The following is a 14,002-nucleotide window of genomic DNA, read 5'->3' as shown; positions in this document are numbered from 1 at the left end:
GTTTGGTTTCATCGTTATATATTCTGTATATTCTTGCATACAACTTATTTTGCGATAAGCCACTCTTGAAATACTCAAATTTATCAACATAATAAAAGGTGGCTGATAGAAATAAGAGGAATGACTTGTTCAGTTGATTATAATTAAAAATTAGACTTTTTTGTTTTACCTGTCTTGAACCCAAAACTGGGAAAAAAAACAAATAAAACCCCTTTCATAGTAAAGGATATAATGTGAAGCTCTGAAACTTTCAAATAAATCTATGAATGATGTCACCCAAGAATAGGAATTCTTCACAAGTATATGGATGGGTTACATGACTTTTCCCTCCATTCTGGATATGTTCATACTTTTTTTTTTTATTGAATTTCTGAAAGATATTTTGTTTGAATAGTATTTAGATAGGTTTTTTTTTTTTCTTATAAGTAATTCAAGTTTTTGTATTTCTTAATATTTTTTTTTCTACCTCTCTCTCTCTCTCCTTTTCTCTAGCGGCCCCGAGGATATGCGAACTGCAAACCACATACTGCTTTTTACTATTTTGAACCCACAATATCCGATTACTGTGGTAAGTTGTTTTTAACAAAAATTTATTTAAAACGAACTCAATTTTTTTTTTAACTTATAAGATTTTAATTAAATATTTTTTTTATATTACTCCCTTAATTCACCGTTTGTTTTTTTGTTTTTTTTTTCCAGGAAGTTATGCAAACAATCTGCTCACCTTATGGCCAGGTCCAAAGGATTGTCATTTTCAAGAAAAATGGTGTCCAAGCAATGGTGGAATATCCTTTTCATGAAATTTTTTTTTCTTTTCTATAAAGTTAAAAATCTTTAACATTCATCCAATTTTATTTTCTAATGAATGTTTATCAAAATGAGATATACAATTTCCTTTTGTGATTTAACAGCAATTTTTTTTACTGTCTTGCAAACTAATAAAATATTTGCTGGTTGTATAAATTAGTCTTTTAAACTCATTTTAGGTGAGTACATTATTACGTACTTAATCAAAATTAGTATAAATTACAGAAATGATTCAGTATAAAATAACAAATAAAAATATTTAATAATTTAGAGTTTTATCGTATGTTATGTTAAGGTTCACAAGATCCGGCAGGGGAGGGGTAATTATAACTCCATTTTAAATGTAGAATCTCAGAAGTGATTGGGGCTACTTTTTTTTTTTTTTTTTTTTTTTTTTGCACATCATATACTAAACATTTGTTATAAATTTTTTTGAATTTATGTTAAGTTTGCCATAACACTTAAGTACATAATGTTTTCACCTGAAATGCGTTTAAAAGATCACCTATCTACGCAAGCATTAAATATTTAAAGAAATTGAACTGTAAATTATAAACTTTTTCTGGTCATGCATAAGTATGAAATAATGTTTACACCAAGTGCATCTTCACATCTCCGTAGGGGTGCTCAGTCATCGTTGAGGCCAATAAAATTATGTAAAAAAAAAAAAAAAAAAGGAAGAAAAAATATCAGAACTTTTATTTTTAATTGTCTCGTCCGAAAATTATCATGATTTTTAATCTAAATTTTGTTAAAGATTCTGACTTTATTCAGAATAAAAATTGTTACTATATATGATACTACACTTTGATCTTAGCCAAGAATGACAATATTTCTACAGTCGTTTGATAAATTTACAATATATATATATTTAATTACCTTAATTCTGTAAACATTTGAAAGCGTGGAGCAGGCTAAACGTGCCAAGCAAGCTCTGAATGGAGCAGACATTTATTCTGGCTGCTGTACATTGAAAATCGAGTATGCCAAGGTAAGGCTTTTTATTGAATATTATTGAGGTGAATCATATTATGCTGTGTGGTTGACTATATATAATGCTAGGATCAATCAGGTTTCAGTTGCTGCTGCAGCATTTTTTTTTTTTTTTTTTTTTTCTAATTGTTAATTAAATAACGTGTTAAAGTTAAAAAAATATTGTCAATTTATTGTCTCCCTTGTTTTGGTGATACCCCCTCTTTCTACTAACCCTTTTTTTTTTTTTTTTTTTTTTTTTTTTTTTTTTTTTTTTTTCTAATTGTTAATTAAATAACGTGTTAAAGTTAAAAAAATATTGTCAATTTATTGTCTCCCTTGTTTTGGTGATACCCCCTCTTTCTACTAACCCTTTTTTTTTTTTTTTTTTTTTTTTTTTTTTTTTTTTTCTAATTGTTAATTAAATAACGTGTTAAAGTTAAAAAAATATTGTCAATTTATTGTCTCCCTTGTTTTGGTGATACCCCCTCTTTCTACTAACCCTTTTTTTTTTTTTTTTTTTTTTTTTTTAACATATACTTTAAGGAAAACAATTACTTATAACCAGTGTTGTGGAATATAAATAAAGGAGTCATGAAAAAAAAATAATTGTTAAAAATAATCAGGTTTTGGATTTTTTTTTTTTTTTTAATTTATACTAAATATTTGGAAGAATTTTAAAAAATATTTGGAAAGCTCGAAGTCAGATTTTATACAAGACTGCTTATAACAGAATATTATTGTCAGTCGGGAGTAAAAGATGCCGTCTGCCTTTGCTTTGCCTTCTGCCATGGCTGAACTGATTTTCTTGTCTCTCCTCCGGACAGTTAACTTAAAAAAGCAAATATGATTTCATGGAAGGGGGACTCCACATGCTTACTCTTTTCTATACGCAACCAACATGATTTGCATGTCATTACCAAATTCTAAGATTCCTTCTCTTCATTCTTATAACTATTTCCTCCATGAACATTTAAAATCATGAAGAGGTCTTTCCGAAAGGCAATGGAATAAAACTTTTCTAATCTGGCGTTGGAGATGAGTTTCTTCTACATGAAAGAAATCGATTCCGTTTGAAAATGTGAAGTCTGGTTGAATACCATTTGGAAGTTTGCCAAATTTATGTCCATTTGTTCTCTATCAGCATTGATTTTATTATTGTGGGTGTTATCTTTTCCTTGTTTGTATCAGTTCTCTCTGAAAACTGGAAATGTTAATTTTGCAGTGAAGGTTAAGATTTAAAATTTATGAAGATAAATTTGTATAATTTATTTGAATTATTTGCACTATTACCCTCATCTTCTAGTTGGTTTCACAACGTTTCGACCAATTATTCCTCTGGCCTTCGTCATGTTAACCGCGACAGGATATGAATGTCAAGTCCTCCAACTACATCCACAGCAATTACGGCCTTCAATGGTTGTCATCTCACCACGGGTTTGGCCAACTAATTCTCTGACTGATTTTGTGTCAGAGGATTAGTTGCTTTGTATGTAGTATCTATCTTGTCTAGAGAATAATTGGTCGAAACGTGAAAACAACTAAAAAATGAGGATAATAGTCCGCAATTAAATAAAAATAAATTTACTCCTCTCAAAATAATTCCAAATTAATTCGATGAGATTTGCTTTCATAAAAAATATTCATCTTGCTCTCCCACTGCACACTTGTTTTTATTTTAACTATTTTAGTTAAAACTGAAGTTTTAATTAAAATAAAAATTATTTTTATCTTTGTCTATCCCGGGATGACTTTGAACAAACATTTAGTAAAGTATTGGGAAAGAAAATTATTTTTTTAAGCTGAAGTTATCAAAAAAAAAATACACTGCATTATTTTTTTATTTATACATTATTATTTTTTTATATATAGCTATGCAACCTTTGATAACCAGTTGTTTTACATATTTTCATAAAATAAATTTATTTACCATGTTATGTCTGTTTCATCTTAGTTTTTTTTGTTTTGTTTTTCGATATTACTTGCCAGAATATTTCATGTTATTTTGAGCCCCTGAACCCTGCCTCCTTTTTAAGTGAAGATTTTAACAATTCAAATATTGAAAACTCTTGCCATGAGTAAAATTGTTTGGTTCTGGTATCCAACATTTCTGTTGAATTTATCCACACCTTTGTTCACGTTAAGATGCTCTGTTCCTTTTTGCAGCCAACCAAACTCAATGTTGTCAGAAATGACAACGAAAGCTGGGACTACAGCAACCCATCTCTAGGTAAGTAATCGTTTTTACTATTCTTTGAACACAATACCAACAGCAGCTAACTAGTCATAACTTAAGACAAGTATTGCAATGCACAGTTGATAATTGCCCAGTCAATAGAAATTTATGTAAACTTGTAGAATTTTTAGTTTGTTAGCAATTTGTCTGAATCAATATTTGATTTTGATTAGCCAGTTTTTCATTTCATACATAAATATCTCCCTTCTGTTTCTATTGAAAAATACTTAATTAGGTTAAGAATTTTTTCAACATAATCATTTTTCACTAATCCTCTTCCCATCTTTGTTTTATATCATGAATAAAAATAAAAAATGTATACATTACTTTATATCTATGCAAACTTTTAGATAGCCAATTGTGTTTTATATATTGACCTATTTCTTTTGATAGAATAATTTGATTTATTAAATCTATTTACCATGTCTTAATGTAATGTTCCACGTGGTCTTAAATATGTACATGGTGAAAGTTGTACACGACAGTGGAAGTTTCAACCAGTTCAAGTTTGCTGCTGACACCTAGCCGAGCGACCTATGACAATTGTTGAAACAAAAGGGAAATAAGCACTTACAAACTAGTGATGTATACACACAATGCCAATAACTGCTAACTCTTGACTTTTTGTCACAGCTACCAACTCTCACAACTTGCATTTACAATCGTTTTGTTAAAATGTTGCAAGTGTCCTTAGCAGTAATTTACATTTTTTTCTTCCTCTTTGCTTTTGCAATTAGTTGTCTGTCAAGTTAGTTTGTGAGCAGTATTTATATAATTGTGCCGAGGTGATCATTTTTAATTTTGCTTTATCTTAATATTTGATCCTTGCATTGCAAACAAGTACACGTGCTGTTAATCTGATTTCCAAGTTGCGACTGTTTTCATGTAGGCCATAATAAATAGTTCTAGCGCTTGAACATTAAATAGCTAAAAGTTCCGTGTTCGATCACGGGTTTGAATGACTGATAGTTTATTCTATATTTAATGAAGTCAATCATCTAATAACATGATTTTCTCATAACCTCAGTTTTTTATACATTTTCTTTTACCTATTTATAGCATTTACTTAAATCCTACAATGTGTAGTTTGGCTTATGCAAAAATATACATTACATAAGTGTGCATTTTCAGCTTTTTGTGGGCAGAATTGTTTAGAGCCTTATAGCATTTTTTTTTTTTTTTTTTTTTACTCCTTGGAAAGCGTTTATCCTCAAAATGGCTTTATTTTAACAAAATTTATCGAGGACGTTTAAAGACACAACAAGATCGTCCAAAATGTGTTAAAATTATTTCAATAGTTTTAAAAATAAAAAAAATAAAAATTGTTGATGATCCTGAGAGAGAGGCAGTGAACTTTGTGATTACAATAAATCACAGAAAAAATTTTATTGTGAAAATATGGTTGATTCCAAAGATTAATTTTTTGGCATTTATATTCAACAGTTGTCAAATCTACAATTAAAGGAAATAGTTGTCAATTTAAAGTTCACCACCTCCTGTTAAAAAAAAAAATATATATATATATATATATATATATATATATATATTAAGAGATTATTCCAAAAGTCAAATATATTTAAAATCAATTAACCAATGATAATGCACATATATCAATAAGAATTTAAGCCAATTTGAACACAGATGGTGGACATGTTAAAACATGGGGGTGGGTCACCACCTGATGTAGCTTTTAACGAAAAAAATATGTCAAGATACGTACGAGTTTTGTATTTTTCAATCATATCTGATGAGATGTAAATATGAAAATGTTTAAATGATATAAAATTTAAAATTGTCTGATTTATGTCGAAACAATTGTAATGTCTGAAAAAAATATGGTACTTGTACAGTTAAATAAAGACATTAAAAAATGAAAATATCGAAGAAAGGTTATATTGTATGTGTTTTGGACTGAAGATCTTCGTAAAAAAAAATTCATTTAATTTGATCAAATAGTTTTGTTTGTTTTATTTTTTTACAGTGGAAAAACGTTTTTATGAAAGCGCGTTGTGAAGTCATTATGGAAATTTTTTGCACACACCATGGGGAGATAACTATGTAAAGTGCTGACACTCCCTCCCCATCTTTATTATTAGCTTTTCTTCCTAAAAATCGAACCTTTTGCTCCGTATCATAGCAAATTGTTTTTTCGCTGTGAAAAAAAAAACAAAAAAAAAACTACTTGATGAAATTAAGCGAAAAAAAAAAATTTTTTTTTTTTTTTTTTTTTTTTTTTTTTTTCCTCTCGGAGAACTTCGTTCCATAACAGATATGTACAATATAACCTTTTTCGCTAATGTCTGGATGGAGCTGTACAAGTACCAAAAATACAAATATGAAGTTATTCCTTGTTTTTTATTTTGCCACTAAGAAATGGCCAAATCGCTAAAGCTTTGTCCTTCTGTATTTTTTCACTATTTAGCTCCATCTTGTTTCTTTTTTTACTCTATCACATTTTTTTTTATCTTGCTGCCTTCATCTCTTCTCCCTCTGAAAATGTTTACCTACATCAACACTTTGTAGATTTCAATTAATGTCTCCTTTAAAACATTTTCAGATTAAAAAAAATAATTGTAAAAATTGTAAATTAACATCTTTTCCCTAATTGCCCCTCCCCCCCTCCCTATAAAAATAGTCAGGAGTGAAGACTTATTTTAGAAATTAGTGTCGAGTTGAAATTTGTTTAAATTTCACATGTTTTAGTCATTGTATGGACATTTTTTTTTTTTTTTTTAAGGATGCATTTTGGCTTATTCTTAATTCAGCAATTTTAATCTTTTGTTTAAAGATTTCTGGACAGTGTTGGATTGGGGAGATAGACATGTTTTATTAATGTATTCCTGTGTCGTTTAGAATTTAAAAAAAAACTATAAAACGGTTTAAATTGTATTTTGTTTTCTGAAAAACAAAAACGGGTTTGTATTACTTTACACATAGATTCGAAAAAGTGGTCAAAAAACAAATATATAACAAATATTATCAAAAGTAAGATAAGTTACTTTTCTACCAAACTGGATACATTTTTTTGTGTTTTTATTCAATGTAACATGTTTATTCAGCTCGAAAAACATGCAGTGTTTACCGATGTATTGGAAAATTCAAAATGGCGCCCAACACTCGCTTCAACATGGTAAGTTTGGGAAAAGGTGTTATAAATAATAAACTAGACAAAATACTATTAAAAAAACACCGAATATATGTCAGCTTATGTCACGGTAACATATAATGAGCGAATTTCTAACAGTATTTTGTTTAATTTATTATTTATAACATCTTTTCCTGAACTTACCATGTTAAAGAGAGTGTCGGGCGCCATTTTAAATTTTCCAATACATCGGAAAACACTGTATGCTTTTCGAGCTGAATAAGCATGTTATATTGAATAAAAATACGAAAAATATATCCAGTTAGGTAGAAAAGTAACTTATCTTGCCTTTGATAACATTTATTTGTTATATATTTATATATTTGTTTTTTGACAACTTTTTCGAATCTATGTGTACAGTTATACAAACCCCAAAAAACATTCTTTTTGTTTGGATTTGAATTGTATCGTATCGATTATATGAAAGTTTATTGGATAACAATTCATATCTCCCCCCTTTGTACATCAAAAAATCATTTCTGGATGGTAAGTTATGACGATGCATTTTTCACGTCTTTTTTTTTTTTTTTTTTTTTTTTTATGCATCAAAAAAGATTGTCATTACGTGTAGAATTTTTTATTTTTATATATGAAAGGTTATTTGCTAAGTTTTCTTTGTATTTAAACTAAATTAATCCCTTGACAATTGTATAATTCTGTCGTAATGTTTGCTTTTATAAATACTATTTTTCTCTTGTATCAAGAATCTTATAATTGTGTCCATTTTGATGTAAAATTTAAAAAAAAAAAATTGTTGCAAATCCAGAATTCAATTTAATTAAAAGAAAAAAATGCAGTATCTTTGTACATATTTGTCGAAGAAAAGTCATATTCTAAAAATCACCTAAATTGATTTTTTTTTTTTTTTTTTTTTTTTTTTAAGAAAAATATATTTTATGAAGTTAGACAGTCTGTATTAATCCAAAAGGAGGTGACTCAATTCAAACTACATATATTTTTAAATTGGCTTTATAATCGTTATGAGATGCTATTAATCAATAAAAAAAAAAATCATACAAATGTGATTTTCTATATTTAAAAAAAAAAAAAAAAAAAAAAAAAACTTTGATCAATGTACATGATTTTTGGAATTAAATTTTTGTTCCATGATAAGTACGTACATAATAAAGACTTTTCTGTATTTTTATTTTTTTTTAATTAGGTTGAATTCTGGATAATAACCAGTAACTTTCGTACCCAATCATTTGGTTGTTTCAATTTTACCTTTTTAAAGTTTGTCTTATTTAAAAACATTTCCTTGATTTAAAAAAAAAAAAAAAAAGTTTAATTTTAAGCAAATATAATCTTTTTGAATTTTTAATGAAATTCTTTGTGAAACCACTTGTATGTGAAGGCGATGTATGTTAGTTTTTATATTTTTGTCTATTAAACATTTATTTGTGATCCTCTCTTAGTCCCAAACATTAAAACTTGTAGCTTTTTTACAATCTATTCACCTTAAGACAACAATCTTAAACCTGTTGCCATTCATCACACTAATATTGCCTGGCTACATTCTTTTAATTTAACCCCTCCTCTCGCCAAACAAGTCGCAGAACAAGTCAGTTACACACAATATAACTCAAGTGAACATTTCTATTTAAAAAGAAAATATATATATATATATATATATATATATACACATCTTGAAGCCATTATGTTCTTGTATTTAGATGCCTACATAACAAATCAGAAGCAGCCATTATATGTACATATTTATAAAAAAAAAAAAAAAATGACCACAAAAGCAGATGGATAACCGCGTCCACCTTGAGCACAACTCGATCGACTTTTTTAGTCGGTTTGTGCAATGGCAGCAGACCTGTGCAGACAGACTCTCTCCCCCCACCCACCCCTCTCAAAAAAAAAACACAGGGGAAGCACGGTTTTCTCAGTCGCAGTCAGACAGACAAGTACAACAATGCAAACAACAACAATTACAACAATCACCATAATTACCACCACCACCAAGCAGATACCTTTTATCACCACCGCACAGAACAAAACATCACAAGAAGCCAGGTCCACCACACAAGTAAACCCATCAGTCTGACTCTCCTACGCTAGTTTGCCTTCCTCTAACCAAGTCTGGTTGGTTTACTGACCTGTGATTCTGTGTGCATTATACAGGGTGTAGGCCAGCGCAGGCCCGGCCCTACTACTACTACTGCTGCAGGAGGAGGAGTTGGAGGATGACCATTCGCCAGCACCGGGTTGATTGAGTGATCTTGATTCAGGCTCAACTACTGCCTCGTTGACCAACAACCTACTGCTCTGACCAAATCAACTGGCCTCCTTCCAGTGCTGTTATCTCACCAGAAACATGAAACTGGTAGATTGTTTTTTTTTTTTTATTTTTCTCCTTATTTTCCAGGATGTCTTTTAATTTGAATTTAATTTTCCTTGTGTGCTCTTTCGTCCCGTCTGGATTGCTAGCTTGTATGACTTGATGACCAAACCAACTATGAGTCTCAAATATCTTCTGAGTGGCTTTCTTCCTCATTCGGATTATATGACTCTCCTTCCCCGTACCTGTCCTTTTTTTAAAAAAAAAAAATTTTTTTTTTTTTAACCTCTATTAATATTTCAAGAGTGACTTTTTTATTTATTCCTTCCACTCCCCTTTTTATAAAAACTGGAAAATTCATTTTATCGAACTTTATAAATTTGAGAGCTGCCTGCCTGTCTGACTGCTACTGCTGCTAAATACTGTTTTTTTTTTTTTTCTCTTTTTTTTTTTTTTCTTTTTTTTTTTTTTTTCTTTTTTTTTTTTTACGGGAGTTATGTCTGCTCTGTCGTCATCACTTTGGTCGAAACAACTAGAGAATTATTTCTTTCTCGCTTATGTCTAAATTCCAAACGTTTGCAGCTAACAACAAAGAAATCAAATTTTAAAAAATACAATTATTACTTCCGTGAAATGCGTTAAAATTTAATTTTCTACACAACCGTATGCTTTTAAAATATGGAAACTGATGTGATCTATAGAAAATTTTATTAAAAATCAAACTGGACCAAAAATGTCTGCAACAAAACAATAGGAGGCAACCCCAGCCCCGTTGTTGTTCTCCCTCGATAACTCAAATTAATGACAAATTCAGACATAATAAATTTTACAATCAGTTTCTTCATTTTAAAAGTGTACAGGTGGGTAGAAAATGTAATTTTTATGCCTTAGGTAAAAGTTAGTACTTGTAATCTTACCAATTTCTTGTCTGTTAACTAGACTGTAAGATTACCAAAAACTCTTTATCTCTCATGTGATTGGATTTAATTTGAATATCAATGTGTTGATCATTTTAATTTGTGAACGTCAAATATAAAGGTTTTTATCCTTGCTTTTCATAAATTTCCAAACGTTTCTTGTAAAAATCAACGCGAGTCAGATTCTACTTTTAAATTTATTTCTATTTTCTATCAAGTTGCCTTACTGTAAATGAATTGCACCACTCGGCAAAATATCCAAAACTTCATTTACAAAAATTTTATTTAACAAATTGGAATTTTCCTAAAAATTATTGGATCTTCAAACAAAATAAAATTAAACTAATGGAAATATTTCTTTCACATTCAAAGAGTTTCACATTTTTTCTTGATGCATGTTACATTTTCGTCCACTTTTGTTTACCATGCTAAATTCCTTCATTGTCAAGGGATCTACCAAAACTTTGATATTGTGTGTGTGTGTGTGTGTGTGTGTAAAACCTGTTGATTTGGTCGGCAGTAAATCGGTAAGTTCTTTTTATGTATTTGCTGCACTGTGATGGGGAAATGTTTTGAGTGGGGATGCCTTTTATTTTACCGTTTTTTTTTTTTTTTGTTTTTTTTTTTGTGTAATATATATACATATATTTGAAATAATGATCAGTACGTTTAGGCTCTCCTACTCATGGTTTCTATACAGAGGATGTACTAGCCAAGAGTAGGGATTTTTTGTCGATAAAATACAGTGTTATATTTGTACACTTACTACAGTACCCATCCGTCTGTAGTTAAACCCTTAAATGAGAACTGTCACCTTTTTTGCCGGATCTTGCAACTTGGCTATTTTTTGATATAACCACAGGACTGAGTGTTCGAGCAAAAATTAATGTTTAAAAGATATAAAAATAAATTTTAAAGAAATTTTTATTGCATAAATTTTATTAAAGAAGCACTTTTTCTTCAAAAGCCTTGTTAAATTGGATCCTTTCTTCGAAATATCTAGCAATTTTTTAGCTAAAAGAACATAAAGTTTTTGTTTTTAATATATTCAAAGATTTAATTTAAAAATGACTTTCAACCAAGTCTAGTTGTCTCATGACAAGCTTGATTTCATCAATTGCTTTCTTTTTTATTTGGGTCTAAATTCTAGACCATATTTTAATTTTTGGGACATTTTTCTGGTGGTGCTTCTATTTTAAACGTGTAAAGAAGGAACTCCTTTTCAAAGTTCTTAGCCAGCTTTTTATATAAAATTAAAAAAAAAAATGTTTTACTCCAAAGTTACATATTTAGTTCAAAGCAGCAGCAACAGTTGGCCAGTCAGACCATGCACAGTTACCTCCCCTTATATTTAAGTAGCACACTATTAGTTTTCGACTGTCTAGATTTCTTGCTTGCTCTCAGACTTATCTCACCTGTGTCACTTTGTTTCAGGTAAGAGTCCTGTGGTTGCTAAAAATCAGCCTTTGCTGCAAGATCCACGCTATACACCAGGGCCCACTCCCTATGGTGAGTGTCCTCAATCACCAGGTGAAGTATTGTTCTACAGATCCGATTTTACGTTTTTTTTTTTTTTTTTCTTTAATTTTTTTTATCTTTAACTTAATTCTTTAAATAACTCCACTAAATCTCTTATGTCGTTGACTTCCTCTTGTTTGTTATTAAGAGATAACTCTTTGTATTATTGATAGAAAAAGTTTATGGGTTGATCTCCATTGCAATCGTCTTTTTTTTCTTTTTTTTTCTTCTTAAATCTACATTAATTGGTCAGTTGAGGTACGTCTGATTGAATTTAGGATAACATATGTTTTTATTTCATCTTGAATGCCTTATCTTGTAACTTAAAATTCGAAATAGCTTTGAAAAACATTATAAAAATTTAAATACTGCCATAATTTGACGTAATATATTTTTTCTCTTTTCCATAAAGCTCAAATGTAAAAATATTTCTTGAAGTTAATTTATGATAATCCTTACGATTTTGCAACAATTGTTTTTTCCTTCCTTAGTATTATTTTCTAGTGTTTCAAATAATTTTATGTCAAGTCTGTATGCAAACTGCTTTCATCAACTCTGTTCATACTTTTCTATTTTGGTTGCTTTATATAATGTGCGCACATTGAATAATATGCTTTATATAATGTGCGCACATACACACATTGAATAATATGGACAATTCCTGTCTACAAATCTTGGTTTTGATCTTTTCTAATTTAATTTAGGTAAGAACTGGCTAATGTAGCTGCCTTTAGTTACTTCATCAAGGATAATTAACAGAACTGGTTTTAGGATGTTTATAGACCCCCCCCCCCACACACACACACACAGAGACTTGTATGAATACTGTTTTTTCTGGCTTTGTCGCCATGTTGGTGTATGTTAGAGAAATAGATAAGCCATAACAACCTGTGAGTAGTTAACAATCTCTGTTTAAAAAAACTATCAAATACAAAGAAAATATGAAACTTAATACAAATACAGTGTTAACTTTTATGTTTGTACTTGTAGTTTTGAACAAGTCACCTTTCAGATTGCCATTTGAGCACCTTTTTAAAAATAAGATTTCAATGACAACTGCGTTTTTGTTGTTTCCAGTAAGGTTTTCAGTTTTTGGAATCATACTTTTTTTTTTTTTTTTTTTTTTTTTTTTTTAAATTCTGCATTATATGCAAGAAAATTATATTTTTATAAATCATGATTGTAAAAAGATATTTTAAAGTCTTGTTTTATTTACACTTTCCATGGTTTTTCATTCGTTGTTATCCTCTCTGGTCTCTTTCACGTTTCTTTTGTCCTAATCTGTAACCTAATTTCCAACTTGAACCTTTAACCCAGGATTGAACTCTTTACTTTTAATCATGTTCCAAAATGTTCAACACTCAAGTGCTTCATAAATCCAATTTTTCACTTTAATACGAGATATTTTTTAATTTGATATCCCCATCTTTTCTCAATATCAGCACTCTGATACAAATCTAGAAAGACTATAAATGCATGTACATTGAAACGAGATACATTCAACATTAATTATGAAAGATATATGTTCAACAACACAATAGGCTGATATTGTGCGTTAAAGCCTGCTATTATAAATATTAAATTCTTGTACATGTATATCATTATCAGTGTTACTGTGACCTAGAATGTTACGTTCTATGAATCATGTCTTGATTTTTAAAAAAAAAAAAAAGAGTCAAATCTTGATAGACTATTTTGGTATGGTATCAGTTGGACAAAGTTAGAGCATTATCTTGGATTTTCTATAAACACAACTAAATAGAAAATTCTTAGATTTGAACACCAAAAACTTGCAAACATTGGTTGCTCACTATTGAATGGAGTAGTTGAGTAATATATATAAAATACGCATCAAGTGCGCTTGAAACCAAATCACAACGGAATATTAGGAAAATAAACAAATATTTTACTTGTTTGAAATTTATCACATGTGATGCGCATTTTATTCAAATTAAAACATTTCTATTGAACTCTCGTTTTTGAGATATATATATATATATATATATATATATGCTTCATTTTCTTAATAAATATTATACCGTCATAGTTTACAACTATTTCAAAGCAATTTGTCATACGAAGAAATAAAATTTGTAGAACAATCAGATGTTTGATAAATT

General features: G+C 29.2%; 1 protein-coding gene across 8 annotated transcripts in view; it reads left to right on the top strand.

Annotated features, from left to right (window-relative positions):
* Positions 1-14,002, top strand: part of LOC145255594 (heterogeneous nuclear ribonucleoprotein L-like) — an 81,077-nt gene that overhangs the window by 46,441 nt on the left and 20,634 nt on the right. For 4 of the 8 annotated variants that reach the window (XM_080114078.1, XM_080114077.1, XM_080114074.1 and 1 more), the window contains exons 5-9: positions 493-568; positions 700-787; positions 1,704-1,798; positions 3,946-4,009; positions 11,799-11,894. In XM_080114078.1, coding sequence (XP_079970204.1) covers positions 493-568; positions 700-787; positions 1,704-1,798; positions 3,946-4,009; positions 11,799-11,894 — 419 coding nt within the window. The remainder of the gene's footprint in view (positions 1-492; positions 569-699; positions 788-1,703; positions 1,799-3,945; positions 4,010-11,798; positions 11,895-14,002) is intronic. The other 4 variants (XM_080114076.1, XM_080114075.1, XM_080114080.1 and 1 more) reach the window with 2 other exon arrangements.

Source organism: Euprymna scolopes, chromosome 31, assembly GCF_053919585.1.
Source record: "Euprymna scolopes isolate OS-2025 chromosome 31, ASM5391958v1, whole genome shotgun sequence".
NCBI lineage: Eukaryota > Metazoa > Mollusca > Cephalopoda > Sepiida > Sepiolidae > Euprymna > Euprymna scolopes.
Note: the sequence above shows the minus strand (reverse complement) of the source record. Positions and strands in the feature narration are given on the sequence as shown.